General features: G+C 40.9%; 1 protein-coding gene across 1 annotated transcript in view; it reads right to left on the bottom strand.

The window, feature by feature from the left end:
- The window catches only part of DNAJC6 (DnaJ heat shock protein family (Hsp40) member C6), a 96097-nt gene that overhangs the window by 30546 nt on the left and 49373 nt on the right, over positions 1–16178 (bottom strand). Inside the window, exons 5-8 of the mRNA XM_024764759.1 lie at positions 6814–6936; positions 2420–2553; positions 1714–1908; positions 713–830 (exon numbers count right to left, since the gene is read on the bottom strand). Coding sequence (XP_024620527.1) covers positions 713–830; positions 1714–1908; positions 2420–2553; positions 6814–6936 — 570 coding nt within the window. The remainder of the gene's footprint in view (positions 1–712; positions 831–1713; positions 1909–2419; positions 2554–6813; positions 6937–16178) is intronic.

A 16178-nucleotide genomic window follows, 5' to 3' on the forward strand; every position in this document is an offset into this window, starting at 1 on the left:
CTTAGATAAGTTCATTTGTGTCATATTTTAGATTCCATATATAAGTAATATCATATGGTATTTGTCTTTCTCTTCCTGGCTTACTTCATTTAGTATGATCATCTCTAAGTTCATCCATGTTGCTGCAAATGGCATTATTTCATTCTTTTTTATGGCTGAGTAGTATTCCATTATATATATATATAATTGAATTTTTATATATATATACATATTTACACCACATTTTCTTTTTCTTTTTTTTTTTCTCTCTGCCTTGGGTCTTCGTTGCTGTGCGTGGGCTTTCTCTAGTTGCGGCAAGAGTGGGGCTACTCTTCGTTGCGGTGCGTGGGCTTCTCATTTGCGGTGGCTTCTCTTGTTGCGGAGCACGGGCTCTAGGCGTGCGGGCTTCAGTAGCTGTGGCATGCGGGCTCAGTAGTTGCAGCATGTGGGCCCTAAAGTGCAGGCTCAGTAGTTGTGGTGCACAGGCCTAGCTGCTCCGCAGCATGTGGGATCTTCCCGGACCAGGGAGTCTTAACCACTGTGCCACCAGGGAAGTCCCTCTACCACATTTTCTTTATCCATTCATCTGTCGATGGACATTAGGTTGTTTCCAAAGGTAATCTTTAAATGTTTTTTCTGATTCTAAAACCAGAAGTCACTCAAGCCCAAAGTGATGTACACTCCTATTAAAGGATCAGCTGAGCTTATATCATAATTCTTTCTGAAACCATACCTTAGCCTGTAGCCGGCTTCCAATGGTTGACCTCAAGTGATACATGGAAACAACCACATCTCCTTGCACAGTGATGCTCAAGGGAATGAAGATTTTTCCATCTTGGACACGGTACTCTCTTTAAACAGAGACAAAAGCATACACTGAAAGAGAGTCTAATCTGGCTCAATAACACAGCTATACAGGCACAGTCTTCTGTGGCTCTGGCCAAGGCACCTGCTGGCCCAGGCCTGAACCCAGGAACCATTTCTTATCTTAAGCAAAGTCAGGAGCACAGCCAGCGCCAACTGGATGCAAATTGGTTCTGCCACAGGATGCCACTGGTCTTATGCCAGGTCCTCTCTCTCCAACCCATCCTGATTTCTAGATAAATCAACTGCCCATTAGCAGAAAACGTTTTCCCCAAATACATGTAGCCCTGATGTATTTACCTTGCCCTAACTGTAAATTTACGATAAAAACAGAGAGAGAACAAAGAAGTCTGAAATCAATATAGAAACAGCAGTGAGATGCTCTGTATCTCCTATACCAATTTCGAAATTCAATCTGTTTCAAATTAATTTCATTTTCTGTTATCATCTAGTCCCTTCTTCCATATCTCCCACCACCCCCCACTGGCACTTGCTCTTTATTACAGATTCTATAACTTTTTAATTATGTGACCATCTACCTAGTTGCTCACCTAGAAACCTCATTCATTCCTGATTCTTCCATTATTGTCACCAATTCTTATCAAGGTCATCTCCTTCTTAAACGTCCAGGTCTTCTGCCCTACACCACTGTCTGAACCCTCATTATAGCTCATGTTAGTCCCTTAGTTTGTATCACCATTTGAAGGGGGGCTATGGCATCCCTTGATTTAATTGTGCTTTTCTATATATTGAACATTTTTTAAAATATCAGGCATTTCATAATGTAGTCCTCAAAGGAAGAACAGGCTCCAACTTACACAGGAATGGAGCAGTTCACAAGAAGAAATGAAGAAAAGTATCATGACTTACTTCATTCGTTCAAAATCTGCACAAGTTGTATATATTTTGGTTTCTCCAATCAGTACATCACAGTAAGGGCGACATCCATTTCTCTGTTTGTTGAAAAAAGGAACTGGACTGACAGTGATCGACTTAATAGTGAGAGGCTTGAAGTGAGGGCGGTAGGGTTTGTCTGCTAGGAGGTCACACATGTAGCCCAGGTACCTAAAACACAAGAAGGACATTCTGTTGGTGCGACCACAGCAGAAGAAATAAGCAGTCAGTTTGCTAGAAAGTTTGTTCTCATAAATTATTAACCAACAATAAAAATTTACTGTGTTAATTCTTTAAACATTAACTGGCAAAAGAGAATGCTGCCATAATTTAGGAAAGCTTTTATCTAGTGACACTGCTGTACTTCCCCCCGAAGAGCTGACAAAGGGGTATTTATTAAATGAAAAAGCTTACGGGCATTTTACACTAGCTCAATATTTGATCTAGCAGATTAAATTTATCAGTTAAGGGCTAGCTTTAGAAAAAATAACAGAATTTATCATCAGACGCAGTTTTAACCCAAGAGGAAGTAAGGAGATGCAGTTTAAATAAGAGAAAGAAGAAACTGTGCCCAAAGAGAGAAGACAATACATCGATCATCTAAAAAGGTTCTTCCCCTTTTTTGGGGACATGATACAAATTAGACCATGTCTGCACCAACCCTGCATCTAGCTGACCTTACCTCCTGTGGGATGGCGAAAGTCCGATTCCTGGTCGCTTTGCGTAGAGTAATCGAACAGCTGGGCCAGGAGTAGAGTAGAGATTACAGAAAATGAACATAGCACCAACCAGAATTGATGATGCTGCCCGTCCATCCTATCAAAGAAAACGTATAAACTTGTCAGAAACATGGATCGGTCAGGCACTCAACACTGAGAGTGGCTGTACTTGCAATTAAAAGAAAGAGGTGAAGGGTGGGGAGTCTGGGCATGGGGTGTGGAGGACAGAAATCTTAACTACAGGTGCCTGTCAGTTCAAAACTGTTCACCTGAAAACCCGAATCTATCCCAGCTATTTAAATCACAAAGCAGCAAGGGAAGACGGATTCTTAGGATACAACTGACTCTCTGCTAACCTAAGAAACCCAGCAATATAAATTAGATTTGTACGTATTTACTGAAAAATAATCTAGTTTTCAAAGTAACTTTGGACTTGTAGGATCAGAATAGTTGAGGTCTCTCAGTTTAGGGTGAAGGTAAAGAGTTCTCAGGTTAGGCAAATACAGCTTTTTGGAATATGTGATGTGTGTATTTTACCCAAAGTTATGTTCCTAGATGGATATAAAATAAAGAAGCTTCACCTGATTCAACCGCACTCAGTAAAGGAATGCAAGCGATGACATTCCTGACAGATGGTGAGCAGCTTCTTCTAGAATACTTTAAATGACAAGGAGCATCCTGCTTCTGGACGGACTTCACAAAGTTCTTCCTTATACTTGAACATGCTGAGTTGCAGTCTATTCCACTCAACGATCCCCATTCGTCCTTCTCTCTGGACAAAGTGTAAACCTACTCCTTTCTCCCTGGGACAATCCTTCACATATCTGAAATACTCTCCCTCTCCATCAACTTTTCTATTTTCCAGGTTGAAAACATACCCGATCTGTGATAATTTTATGTCACAACTTGATTGGACTAAGAGATGCCCAAAGAGCTGGTAAAACATTATTTCTGGGTGTGTCTGTGAGGGCGTTTCTGGAAGAGATCAGCATTTGAATCAGCAGACTGAGTGGAGATTCACCCTCACCAAAGTGGGCTGGCATCATCCAACCTGTTGAGGGTCCAAATAGAACAAAAAGGCAAAGGAAGGGAGAATTCTCTTTGTCTTCTTGAGCTGGGACCCCCATCTTCTCCCTGTTCTTGGACATCGGAGCTCTTGGCTTTCAGACCTACACCAGCGGCCCCCTTGGCTCTCAGGGCTTCAAACATGGACTAAATGTTACCACTGGCTTTCCTGGTTCTCCATCTTGCAGGAGGCAGATTGTGGGACCTCTAGGCCTCCAGAATCACTTGAGCCAATTCCTATAATAAATCTCCTCTTACATATGTATCTCTACACATATCCTGTCAGTTCTGTTTCTCTGGAGAACCCTGACTACTACACAATCCCTTCAATTCTTCCTCATTTGATGTTCCATTTTAAGAGACATCATCATTCAGTGGACTTCCTCTTAACAGACTCCAGTTTTAAAACAACAGCCTTAAATGTGCTGCCCAGATGTGAAATGCAAGATATAAGATGTGCTCTGACCAAACTAGAGAGGAAATATCATCTTCCTTAGTGTGGTAAGAACCCTCTGCTTTTATTAACATAACCCCAGGCTAAACTAGTTTAAATGTAAGCTAAATCACACCATGAGCTCTTATTGATCTTTCTATTCACTAAAACTGTTAGTTCTTTTTCAAATGACGTGTTAACGGACAAACACACTTAATCTTTTAGAACCAGAATTCAGGACTTTACATTTACCCTGTGTTTAATTTCACACTGGTAGTTTCTAGGAAATGACCCATCTGAGAAAACTGAGAAGCCTGCCTCCACATTTTCAAAGCTGTAATAAAAGGGCAACCAAATTCAACCTTTTCCTGGGAAGATGCTGATCCATTAGTCACCTATCTTTGGAAGCAATATTCAGCCAATAGTTGTCTAAATGTCTAAAAATTTAGCCCCAATTTCTCCACCTTGAATATAAGAAATGGGGAAATATCTCGCAGGACTCCAATAAACTATCTCTACTAACCTATTCGTCTCGTTCCGAAAGTCCAGTTGGTTTGATATGTGTGTTCGTAATGAATCGATGTGGACTCCTTTTTTCTAAGAGTTTCAAATCATCTGTGCACAAATTGTGTTCGAATTTCTCCTTGAATTGCCATCAGGCTCACCAGCCTGTAACTTTCCAGGATCAACCTCCTCCAACTTTTGGGAAAAAAATCTCCTCTCCTTTCTTCACTGGCACTCTTCTTCCTGTTTCCTCATACTGCATAAGGAACCCATAATTGCTTTTCCAAGTGCTTTTAGCATTCTGTCGCATAATTTAAGTCTAGAGAGTGGATTATTTTTAAGTACTGTGACGCTCTTTTACTATCTCCCTACCTCTCAGCTTTGTCTTAATTATCAGTGTTACTCCCTTTCTAGCTTGATATCTGTTCCCCCGATGAAGGAACAGAATAAAGGATTTAAGATTATACCGTGTGCCTCCAGCATTTGTCCTTATTCCAAGGACAGTTTTTTTTAAAAAGACATTTTTCTCAATCTTAATTCTTTTTAGAATTTAGTCTTCCTGACACTCCTTTAACAGGTTCATGGCTCTTAGATATGTGTTCTCTACTTTTATCAGCCATGCAGGTCTTTTAAAAAGTTTTCTTAGTTTTTTTAATTAAAAGATGAATATACGCTTATTTTTAATAAAACAGCAGTATATATAGGATAAACATAAATGCTCCCACCTCCAGCTGCAATTCCACTTCCAAAGACTTGGTGCAGACTTCCAACTCATGCATGTCCTTTTTCAGTAAGCCTAGAGAGCAGGCTATAGGGTCTTCACTCTTTGTATGTCTCTTCTTTTTTCTTCTTCATTGGGTTTTTATTTGTTATGATTGTATCATTAGAACTGGGAGCCTCTGGTCTCTCTCGAGCCATCTTCTCTTACAAAGCTGCCAGACCTAGGCTCGCTGAACTTTTAGAAAGTTCTCGAGTGAAGAAAAAAATCACCAAAGTACCTAAAGTCTGCTTAGTCTCTAAAAATAATCTGTCCTTTATACAATCTGTTCTGTCTCTGAAAGGAAAACCCTTTGGCCTTTCACATTAAACTCCTATGAAACACCAAGTGTTCTTCTTTTATTACCAAGAATTTGGGGATGTGAGATGGAAAGAAGAAAAAATCACAGCTTTCATCCCTCTTTTAGCCTACTAGCTCTCAAGAAAAAGAGGGAGAAAATCATCAACTAAGATTATAGCAAAAAATACACCTTGAAGTTTATAGAAGCAATGAATAGTTCTAGTATTTATGTTCAGATTTCATTTGTGTGTTCATTTCTTTATATATCCAATCGCTTATTCAAATCTTTCATACCTTGTGACTTTCTGTTTGAATAGAAAAAACAAAAATCCCACAAGGACTCAGAGGCAAAAAATATACAAATCAATTTTCACTGCAAAGTAAAGGAGCTGTTACAGTGGAGGATTCCTGGACTGAATGTCAATATTATGACATAGTGTGAGTGTGTTTTGTGTTTGGTAATTGCAATCATTGTTGCTTTTGTTGTGGTCATCCATTTACAATGCTTGGTGTCAGTTTATTTATCTCTTGTAAAAATAAAATACAGTGTTAAAAAAAAAATCTTTCATACCTGGGATTCCAAAGTAAAAAAGGCACAGTTCTTGCCCACAGGATGCTAACAGTCTAGTGGGGAAACAGGCAGGCCACCAGATTATGACGATGCAGTATATTAAATGCTTAAATCCAAAGACATTTAGATATACAGGTCGAATGTCCATATTGTCAAAAAAGATTTTACCTAAAGTTGAGTTTTAAACAATAGGCAAGAGCCCTCCAGAGGAAGCGTTGGGGAAAGGGACTCTAGGAAGTCAGTGGTCAGAAAAATCATCAGTCCCACTGGGAATTGCTATAAAATACAGTCAATCTATGTGACTACTTATAAGGGCATAGATGTCTTTTTATTTCATTTTTATTCAAACATAAAGGTAAGAAAAGAATATTCCAGTGTGCTTATGTCAATTCTATTCACCCAAAACTCAATGGCATTTTTGCCTATGCACACACAGCTTTTGTTTCTATCTCTTTTATAATAGTTAGCACATTCCAGAGGCCCTGTATTATGTGGGTTGTATACATATCTGCCTCTCCCACTGGTATTCGAGCTTTAGGGCAAGAATAATAAGTTTTCCCCTCATTTTATATCCCTCACATCACCTAATTCCTAAGTGGGTTCCTAAGAAATGCTTATTCAACTTAAGCATTACCTGGTTCACCAGTCTGTGTAAGGCCATTTGTATTTGACCAAACCAAACCAGCACGAATGATAGCCAGAACAGCAACAAGAAAAGGTTACTCACCAAGCAATGGACAACACAGACGTTTTTGGGATTCTGTAGTAGCCAGTTATACATATTCCGACACACAGCAAAGAGGTTGTGCAGACTGGGGGCCTGCCTGATGGGCCAACTGCATTCTGAGACCTAAAGGAACACAGCGGAAGGAAATGAGTTCGCCAAGCGACGTCCTCTCTATGGGCAGGTAGCACACCAAACAACTTCTGGAAGTGACACTACATTCTCTTTTAATACAGCAGAAAGAGTTGGGAACAGGGTCCAAACACAGAAAGAAGAGTTTAATCCTGCAATTTTTTTTAATATAAAAATTCTGTTTCGGTAAACGTATTTTGAAATATTGGGTTGGCCAAAAAGTTCCTTCGAGTTTTTGTAAGCGCTTATGGAAAAACCCGAATGAACTTTTTGGCCAATCCAAAACATTTTAAATTAAACTAGATGATTTAACATACATATTTGGATTTTTAAAGGTTTCAATATTTGGATTTCAAAGGTTCAATGTTCCACTGCATTTAATTTCTATTTAGTATAAAATGTTTTGACCTGCCTACTAGATGCTTAATTATAGGATTACATTATAAATCCTGCACTATCCCTAATTTTATCCAAGATGATAAAAGTGAAAACATGAAAAAGTGCTGCTGAATAAGCTAAAGATAGGCTTTTTCAAGGGTCTTATTTCTTCCTCTTTTAATGAGGGAACCTACAACCCCATGGGGGCAACCTCTAGCATTTTCATTCATCTAACACACATGTTCATTTTAACACATTATAGGATATCAGCTATGTTCCTAGAATTCCGCTTGGCTCTGATCTGTACAACAGTCATATAAGACAGGTACTAATATGATCTCTATTTTTCAGATAAGAAAACTGACTCTCAGAGGTTGTCTTGTCTAACGTCACACTGCTGGTCAGTACCAGCATTGCAACCCAGGTCTTCTGAGTATAAGTCACTTTGCTACAACAGTATACTGGTTGAGATCATCATTTGCCTCAAAATTCTAGGCATGAGCCTCAATCGATTAGGTATTTATTAATTTTACAGCAAGGAAAAACTTAGGCAAACTTCATGACCTCTCTAAGCCTTTCTCCATAAAATGTCATGAATGATACCTACCTACCTGCCTCATAGGGTTGTGGCTACTACAAGAGAATGTATTTCAAGGGCTTAGCTCACTATCTGACATACACAAAGTGATCAATTAATACTGGCTATCATTATTATTATTTTATCAGGTAACTGTCGGTGCAAAGCCCTAAGGTCAGATAGAGCTAGCTATGTTTGGAAAAAATGGATGAAACCCTATATGGCAAAATCATAGACTGAAGGGTCAGATCATACCAGGCCTTGTTAAGAACTGAGAGCAGTATTTAAGAAGGAGAGTGACTTGCATTTTCCAAAGACCTCTCAAGGTCCAGTATGGAGAACAGATATAGATGACACAAGACAAAAGTCAGAGAGTATAGTCAGGTGGCTATATTAGGAATCTAAGTAAGAAATGATGGTGGCTTAGGCTGGATGAGTGGCAGTGGGACACACAAAGACTTGAGGGATTCAAAAAATAGAGAGGAAGTGGAATGCCTGTACAAGACTCAGGGACTGATCACAGGGTGGCAGTGCATGAGTGTGGAGGGGTATGTGGAGGGGGAGGAATCGAGAATGACTGCTTGGTTTCCAGCCTGAATGGCTGGATAAAAGGATGGCAGGTGCCACTGGCTGATACAGGGAATTCTGGAGAAAACAACAGGTTTTATACAGATGGTGTCACCAGAAAGTGTCTGCAACACTAACACCACTGGTCTAAGAAAACCCAAACGTCCCAAATTCTTTACATTTGAGTGGGGAGAGAGAGGCAGGAATAATCTGTTTGGTTCATGCTTTTCTAGTAACTAGATAATAACTAGTCAACATATAAGTGGGAAATTATCTGTGGTCTCTAGAGCTCACACCTGAAAGCAAACACACGGAGTTTCTCTCTCTCTGTGTGGCTGCCAAAAAACCCATTCATTTTGGTTAATTTGTAACTTTTTTCCTACAAAATGATTGTGGGTAGTGTCAGGGGACCTTCCAGGTTATTAATTTTCCTAGACCTTTGACAATGACAGGTATAGTTTATTAAACAAAGTAGAGGAAATGCTTAACAAAGCTACCAAACAATCCAGGGTGACCCAGTACTGGGCCTCTGTCGATTTAAACTCCGTAACAGCTTGCCCCTTTCACCCAACATGATTTGGGTCTATTTCTGGCCCATTCTTTATCCTCAGATAGATTCCCCATTGACAAGTTCTCATGGAATGGAAATAATGTGTTGATTAAAACCAGAATAATTGGGAAGAAAAATTTTGCCATCAGAGGAATTGCAAAATATACTTTTATACAAGCTGCTTCCTGCCTGTGATGTTTTTCTTTCCCTTGGTAAATTTCTATTCATACTCCAAAGCCGAAGTTCAAGTGTTCTCTTGTCTCCCACAGTTTCTCTAACACCCACAGGCAGAAGTGCTTAGTCATCTCAGTCATCTTTCCACCTGTTATAGCTTTCACCAGATCAAAATGGTGAAGCCACAGTTGGGTTTTCACCTTAGCTTTACCACTTACTACCTGATTCACCTTAGACAAGTTGCTAACCTCTCCAAGCCTCAATTCTTTTGTGTGTAAAATAAAAATAGGGGTAAGAATTAAGAAGCACAATGTAAACACAGTAAGTGCCAGCTTATTGTATTCAAATTAACTGTTTATGTCTGTCTCCCCCTCTAGACACTAAGCTCCATGAGAAGAGAGACCATTTTTCATTTTTGTAACCCAAGTCCAGAGTCCACGTGCTAGTCCAATGGCAGGCACTCAGGAGGTATTTGCTGAGTGAATCAATGAGTGAAAGAACGAAGAATGAACCCTATTTGGCAATCTCTATTTTTTTTTTTTTTTGTGGTACGCGGGCCTCTCACTGTTGTGGCCTCTCCCGTTGCGGAGCACAGGCTCCGGACGCGCAGGCCCAGCGGCCATTGCTCACGGGCCCAGCCGCTCCGCGGCACGTGGGATCCTCCCGGACCTGGGCACGAACCCGCGTCCCCCACATCCACAGGCGGACCCCCAACGACTGTGCCACCAGGGAAGCCCGGCAATCTCTTCTTATAATAAGATTTGTCTTTGTCTACATGTAAAGTATCTTGAGGAAGGAACCGATTTTGTTGTTTTTTTACATTGCGACCATGTAAAAGTGTAGGAAATTTGTTTTCTCAGGCAGTATTTTTAAACCTTTTAGAAACTGTATGTCACTCCTACAAACACTAAATGTCAATATCTATGAGTCTCAGCTAAAAGCTGGCTAAATTGTTCTCAGCACAATAGGCTAATTGTTCAGAATCATTAAACCAATCAAGTAAATAATATTAATTTAAAGTACTGCATAATTGCATATTTACTTGATATATAATTATACTCCATTAAGCAAACATACAATTAGAATTTTTTAAAAGCATGTGCTCTGTCTAAAGGGGAAAAACATTTAAGGTATAAACAAAATCAAAAAAAAATTTTAAATGAATTCAATCCCTGCAAGTGATTTTTGTAGCTCTGTGAGGTTCACAGCTTCATGCAATAAGCACAATCCTTGGGCAGGTGACACTTCACGATGCTGCCTCCAGTCTCTCTGAACCCCTCCTGGAGCTGTAGAGCATCAGAAAACGCCATATGGATTACAGGCTGCCATGACACCACCCAGTGGGAAAGCAGGCCAGAACAGCACCAGGGCTGGATGCCATTTGATTTTCATCTTTCTGTCTCCCCAGGCACAAGAGGAGAAGACAGAAGCATCCCATTTGCTGAGCATAAGAGCAAAAGGGGCTATGGAGAATCAGACTGAAGAGCCATATCCAGTGTCTTAAGAATCTGACACCATTTTTGGAGGACAGGAGTACTTCAGGCAATAATTTATTTGGCATTTTATTATTATTAATGGTAATTATAGCTTCTACTTACTGAATGTTTACTCTAAGCCAGACATTGCTATCAAATGTCTTCCTTACAGCAAACCTAAAGAAAAATTTTCTATTTGTGAGATAGGAATCCTTGTTATCTCCATTTTATACGGGAGAAAACTGAGCTTTAGATGAGGTGAAGTAACTTACCCAGGAAGAGGAACAGCTGAGATGCGAATCTAGGATAATTTTTATAATTCAAAATTTGTGCATATTAGATGAATTTCACCTCAATAAAAAACATAATAAAAGTTTGTATGCTGTCTGATGATTATTAACTAGAATTCCATCTTACATTTGTGAGATAGTTATGGGATCAAGTGATGGCTATTTTTTACCAAAGTTAATAAGACATTCAGTTCACTGAAGGCTGCAGAACTAGAATGTGGGACTTCCTGGTCCTCTGGCTCCCAGGCCAGGGATATTTTTCTGCCCCATTATTTCCTGTCCTTACACTGAGGCACAGTGGCAGAGGACAGATGAATATAATCTACAAAGTCTCTCCGCTATGGCCAACTCCCTTCACCAACCAGCAAACCAGAGCAGAAACAACTGGGAGCTATGGTGACCTCTTTGATGAATTCTGAAGGAAAAAGGAAAAAAAAAAAATGTGACCTTCAAACAATCCTTTAAGAAACCCAAGTTGATCATATATTCTCCTAAAATTAAGTTCTTTGCAAAGAGGAAGAAATTCTACAAGATTATGCAGTTTAGAAATAGTCGAAATAAAAGAAGATTCTAAAAGAACCAGCTGGGTTTATCTTTTCAATGCTACTAACTGGGCTCCTTCAGCATACCCCTTCCTGGTTAGACAGAGGAAGGAGGCTCAAAGTGGCACTGGAATAGCATTATCAGAATGTAAGAACTTTAGGGCAGGCTAGACTTGGTGGCCATTCATCTGCTTTTCCATTTATTGCCAACAGCAACACCAAGAAATGTGTAAAGCAGTAGTTCCTGACATTCTAGGGCAGAGCTATAAGACCTTCTGTGCAGAAATGGAACCGGTGTGCACACACGTACACAGAGTAAATGGCTATAGTGTTTACTTGGGGGATGATGAACAAGGTTTGGGTATAGATACTAGTGATGGTTACAGAATATTGTGAGTGAATTTAATGCTGCTGAATTGTACACTTACAAATGCTTAGAATGGTAGGTTTATGTTATGTGTATTTTACCACAATAAAGAAAAAACAGGAGTGAAAACAGATGGTTAAACTCTCTGAAGCCCATGCATGGATCGAAATATACAGTGGAACCATGTCTTTTAAACTCAGATTCAGAACATCTGGCTTAGATGATGCATCTCATTGGTCTACAGGACTTCACTGTCAACATCAGGATGTTTATTTCAACAAGGTAGATACTGGCTAAGAAGAGTCAAAACACTGACATTCAACATCTCCTCTGCAATCCTGAATAGGTATTCTAGCACTCCGAATGAAGGGCTATCTGCCATGTTTTGTTTTGAGTCAAATCCTCTGCTAAAATTGAAACTAAACACAGAGTCCTATTTTAACATTCTGTTACATATGCAAATACTAAGGAATTGCTATTTAATTATTTCATATGATTCCTGTCAACCCATGTGGTTTCTAAGCCTAAAAGTGAATCAAAATACAGAATGATGCCCCTCAGCAAAGTAAAATCTTCTTAGAAACAGTCTGTCTCTGTCACCACCGTCTTTATCTCCAAACACACGTCACATAATGAAAAGGTAAAATGACTGAGTTCAGGGTTCAAGGCATAGAGATATAGACACAGCTGGACTCCTGTGAGTCTATAAATAAAACCAGTCTTGTGTTTGGTCTTTTCCAACAGTGGTATTTATAGAAGCCTTGGCCATCTACATTTATTAAAATAAGATTTAGCTGCAGACCTAGCACTCCACTGGTCTGGAAGGAGGAGAAAATAATTTCAGGCCTCAAGGACTGGAAGATGAGAACCAAGAACACTTTTGTAAGTCATGCAACAGTGGGATGCAAATCAATTTGCGGTGTTAGTGCTGGGAAGAGAAAGGACTAGGAACTTGAAAAAAGGTGTAGCCACATCAAAAACAGAGCTAAGGGGCTTCCCTGGTGGCGCAGTGGTTGAGAGTCCACCTGCCGATGCAGGGGACACGGGTTCGTGCCCCGGTCTGGGAAGATCCCACATGCCGCGGAGCGGCTGCGCCCGTGAGCCATGGCTGCTGAGCCTGCATGTCTGGAGCCTGTGCTCCGCAACGGGAGAGGCCACAACAGTGAGAGGCCCGTGTACCGCACACCAAAAAAACAAAAAAAACAGAGCTAAGATGAAAATACTAAGGTTGTGGGACTGTCCTAAGATGCAACTGAGGGTTAAGGGAGCTAGGTCAGAGGGTCCTCTTCCAGTCCCCAGAGTTCTGGGACTAACTATAAAGGGCTAAAAGTGCAGTGCAATCCTGCATTTTAGGGGAAAGAATTGGAAAAGCCTTGTGGTATGTGGAAATCCTCCCCTTAGTGAAATTTGGCAAACAAAGAAGGGGTGGGGGTGTGGCATGTGTGGCCTTTCAGGGAGTGGGAGCAGCTCATGTGAAGAGACGGTGCGTCTCCCCGGTAGGAGCATGGTTCTCAGGCAGTGGAGAACAATGAAAGATGAGCTAGAGAGGCACAGAGGCCAGATCATGCAGAGCCTGGTAAGACACAGACTACAGTTCACATGGAGAAGAAATAACCCCACCGCTTTCACCTAGACAAGACTCATGCGTCAAGGTCCAGTTCTCACTGCTGTCTCCCTTTACTAAACTCCCTCAGTAGGTACTGTAAATATTATTGTCTTTAGAACGTCCTGACTTCTCTCTCCAACTAGGCTTAAGTGCCTTGAGAATAAGAATCAAACTTTTTTTAGTTAATTAATTATTTTATTTTTGGCTGCATTGGGTCTTTGTTGCTGTGCACGGGCTTTCTCTAGTTGTGGCGAGCAGGGGCTACTCTTTGTTGTGGTGCGCAGGTTTCTCATTGTGGTGGCTTCTCTTGTTGCAGAGCATAGGCTCTAGGCATGCGGGCTTCAGTAGATGCAGCACACAGGCTTCAGCAGTTGCGGCGTGTGGGCTCAGTAGTTGCGGCACGTGGGCTCTAGGGGGCGTGGGCTTCAGTAGCTGTGGTGCACGGGCTCAGTAGTTGTGGCTTGAGGGCTATAGAGTGCAGCCTCAGTGGTTGCGATGCACGGGCTTAGTTGTTCCAGGGCATGTGGGATCTTCCCAGACCAGGGATCGAACCCATGTCCCCTGCACTGGCAGGTGGATTCTTAACCACTGCGCCACCAAAGAAGTCCCAAGAATCAAATTTTTATTTGATATCTATGTGTTCAACAATTCTTGGCAGGCACATTCAATCTTTTGAGAGACATTTCTTAGCCATGCCAGGCACCGTTCCAGGTAGCAAATAAAATTAACGTGTTCCCTGCTCTTCTAGGGCAAATGAGAGCAGTCTGGGGCAGATGTTCCATATGCAATTCCTGGTGTCTTTGGTAAGACTGTTAAGTCTGGTCACAAAATACGTAGTTACACTAACTGATGCCTTTCTTTAAATATCTTTATAAAAGAGCTTGCTTTTATAAGTCATATATACATATAAGAGATACCTTTATATGCATGAATGCTTCTATAATGATATTACATCTTTATTTACTTCCAGAGGGAAAATTTTTCAGATTATCACAAATATTTCAAGATTAAATAAAATTTCTATAAAATATTATACAGGATGTTCCATGGTCCTTCAGTTATGAAAATGATGGCACTATGTGTATCACTGAGTCACTTTGCTGTAGAGCAGAGATTGGCACAGCACTGTAAATCAACTATGCTTCAATAAAAAACAAATCGGAAAAAAGAGAGAAAGAAAGAAAATGATGGCACTGAGTCTCCAAACAAGAAAAATCAATTCAAAATATTTGCATCTGAATTATAAATAAAATAGCTACCCACATTTTTGTTGGATGCTAATTCCCTTGCTCTGAATTAGGTAATAGATGGAATAAGAGGTGGAAGGGCAGTTAACTACAGGGAATATTAGAGAGCTGCATTTGAAATCTCCGTTATAGAGTGGGAATTTGGACGAAACCACTTTAGAATGGTTTTATCAGTGCTTCTCAGAGAGTGGCTCACAGGGCAACAGAAGTAGCACCCAGGAAGTTGTTAGCAATGCAGATTCTAAAGTGCAGTGCAATCCTGCATTTTAGGGGAAAGAATTGGAAAAGCCTTGTGGTATGTGGAAATCCTCCCCTTAGTGAAATTTGGCAAACAAAGAAGGGGTGGGGGTGTGGCATGTGTGGCCTTTCAGGGAGTGGGAGCAGCTCATGTGAAGAGACGGTGCGTCTCCCCGGTAGGAGCATGGTTCTCAGGCAGTGGAGAACAATGAAAGATGAGCTAGAGAGGCACAGAGGCCAGATCATGCAGAGCCTGGTAAGACACAGACTACAGTTCACATGGAGAAGAAATAACCCCACCGCTTTCACCTAGACAAGACTCATGCGTCAAGGTCCAGTTCTCACTGCTGTCTCCCTTTACTAAACTCCCTCAGTAGGTACTGTAAATATTATTGTCTTTAGAACGTCCTGACTTCTCTCTCCAACTAGGCTTAAGTGCCTTGAGAATAAGAATCAAACTTTTTTTAGTTAATTAATTATTTTATTTTTGGCTGCATTGGGTCTTTGTTGCTGTGCACGGGCTTTCTCTAGTTGTGGCGAGCAGGGGCTACTCTTTGTTGTGGTGCGCAGGTTTCTCATTGTGGTGGCTTCTCTTGTTGCAGAGCATAGGCTCTAGGCATGCGGGCTTCAGTAGATGCAGCACACAGGCTTCAGCAGTTGCGGCGTGTGGGCTCAGTAGTTGCGGCACGTGGGCTCTAGGGGGCGTGGGCTTCAGTAGCTGTGGTGCACGGGCTCAGTAGTTGTGGCTTGAGGGCTATAGAGTGCAGCCTCAGTGGTTGCGATGCACGGGCTTAGTTGTTCCAGGGCATGTGGGATCTTCCCAGACCAGGGATCGAACCCATGTCCCCTGCACTGGCAGGTGGATTCTTAACCACTGCGCCACCAAAGAAGTCCCAAGAATCAAATTTTTATTTGATATCTATGTGTTCAACAATTCTTGGCAGGCACATTCAATCTTTTGAGAGACATTTCTTAGCCATGCCAGGCACCGTTCCAGGTAGCAAATAAAATTAACGTGTTCCCTGCTCTTCTAGGGCAAATGAGAGCAGTCTGGGGCAGATGTTCCATATGCAATTCCTGGTGTCTTTGGTAAGACTGTTAAGTCTGGTCACAAAATACGTAGTTACACTAACTGATGCCTTTCTTTAAATATCTTTATAAAAGAGCTTGCTTTTATAAGTCATATATACATATAAGAGATACCTTTATATGCATGAATGCTTCTA

The sequence above is a fragment of the Neophocaena asiaeorientalis genome, unplaced genomic scaffold (assembly GCF_003031525.2).
Source record: "Neophocaena asiaeorientalis asiaeorientalis breed wild unplaced genomic scaffold, Neophocaena_asiaeorientalis_V1.1 scaffold135, whole genome shotgun sequence".
Lineage (NCBI taxonomy): Eukaryota > Metazoa > Chordata > Mammalia > Artiodactyla > Phocoenidae > Neophocaena > Neophocaena asiaeorientalis.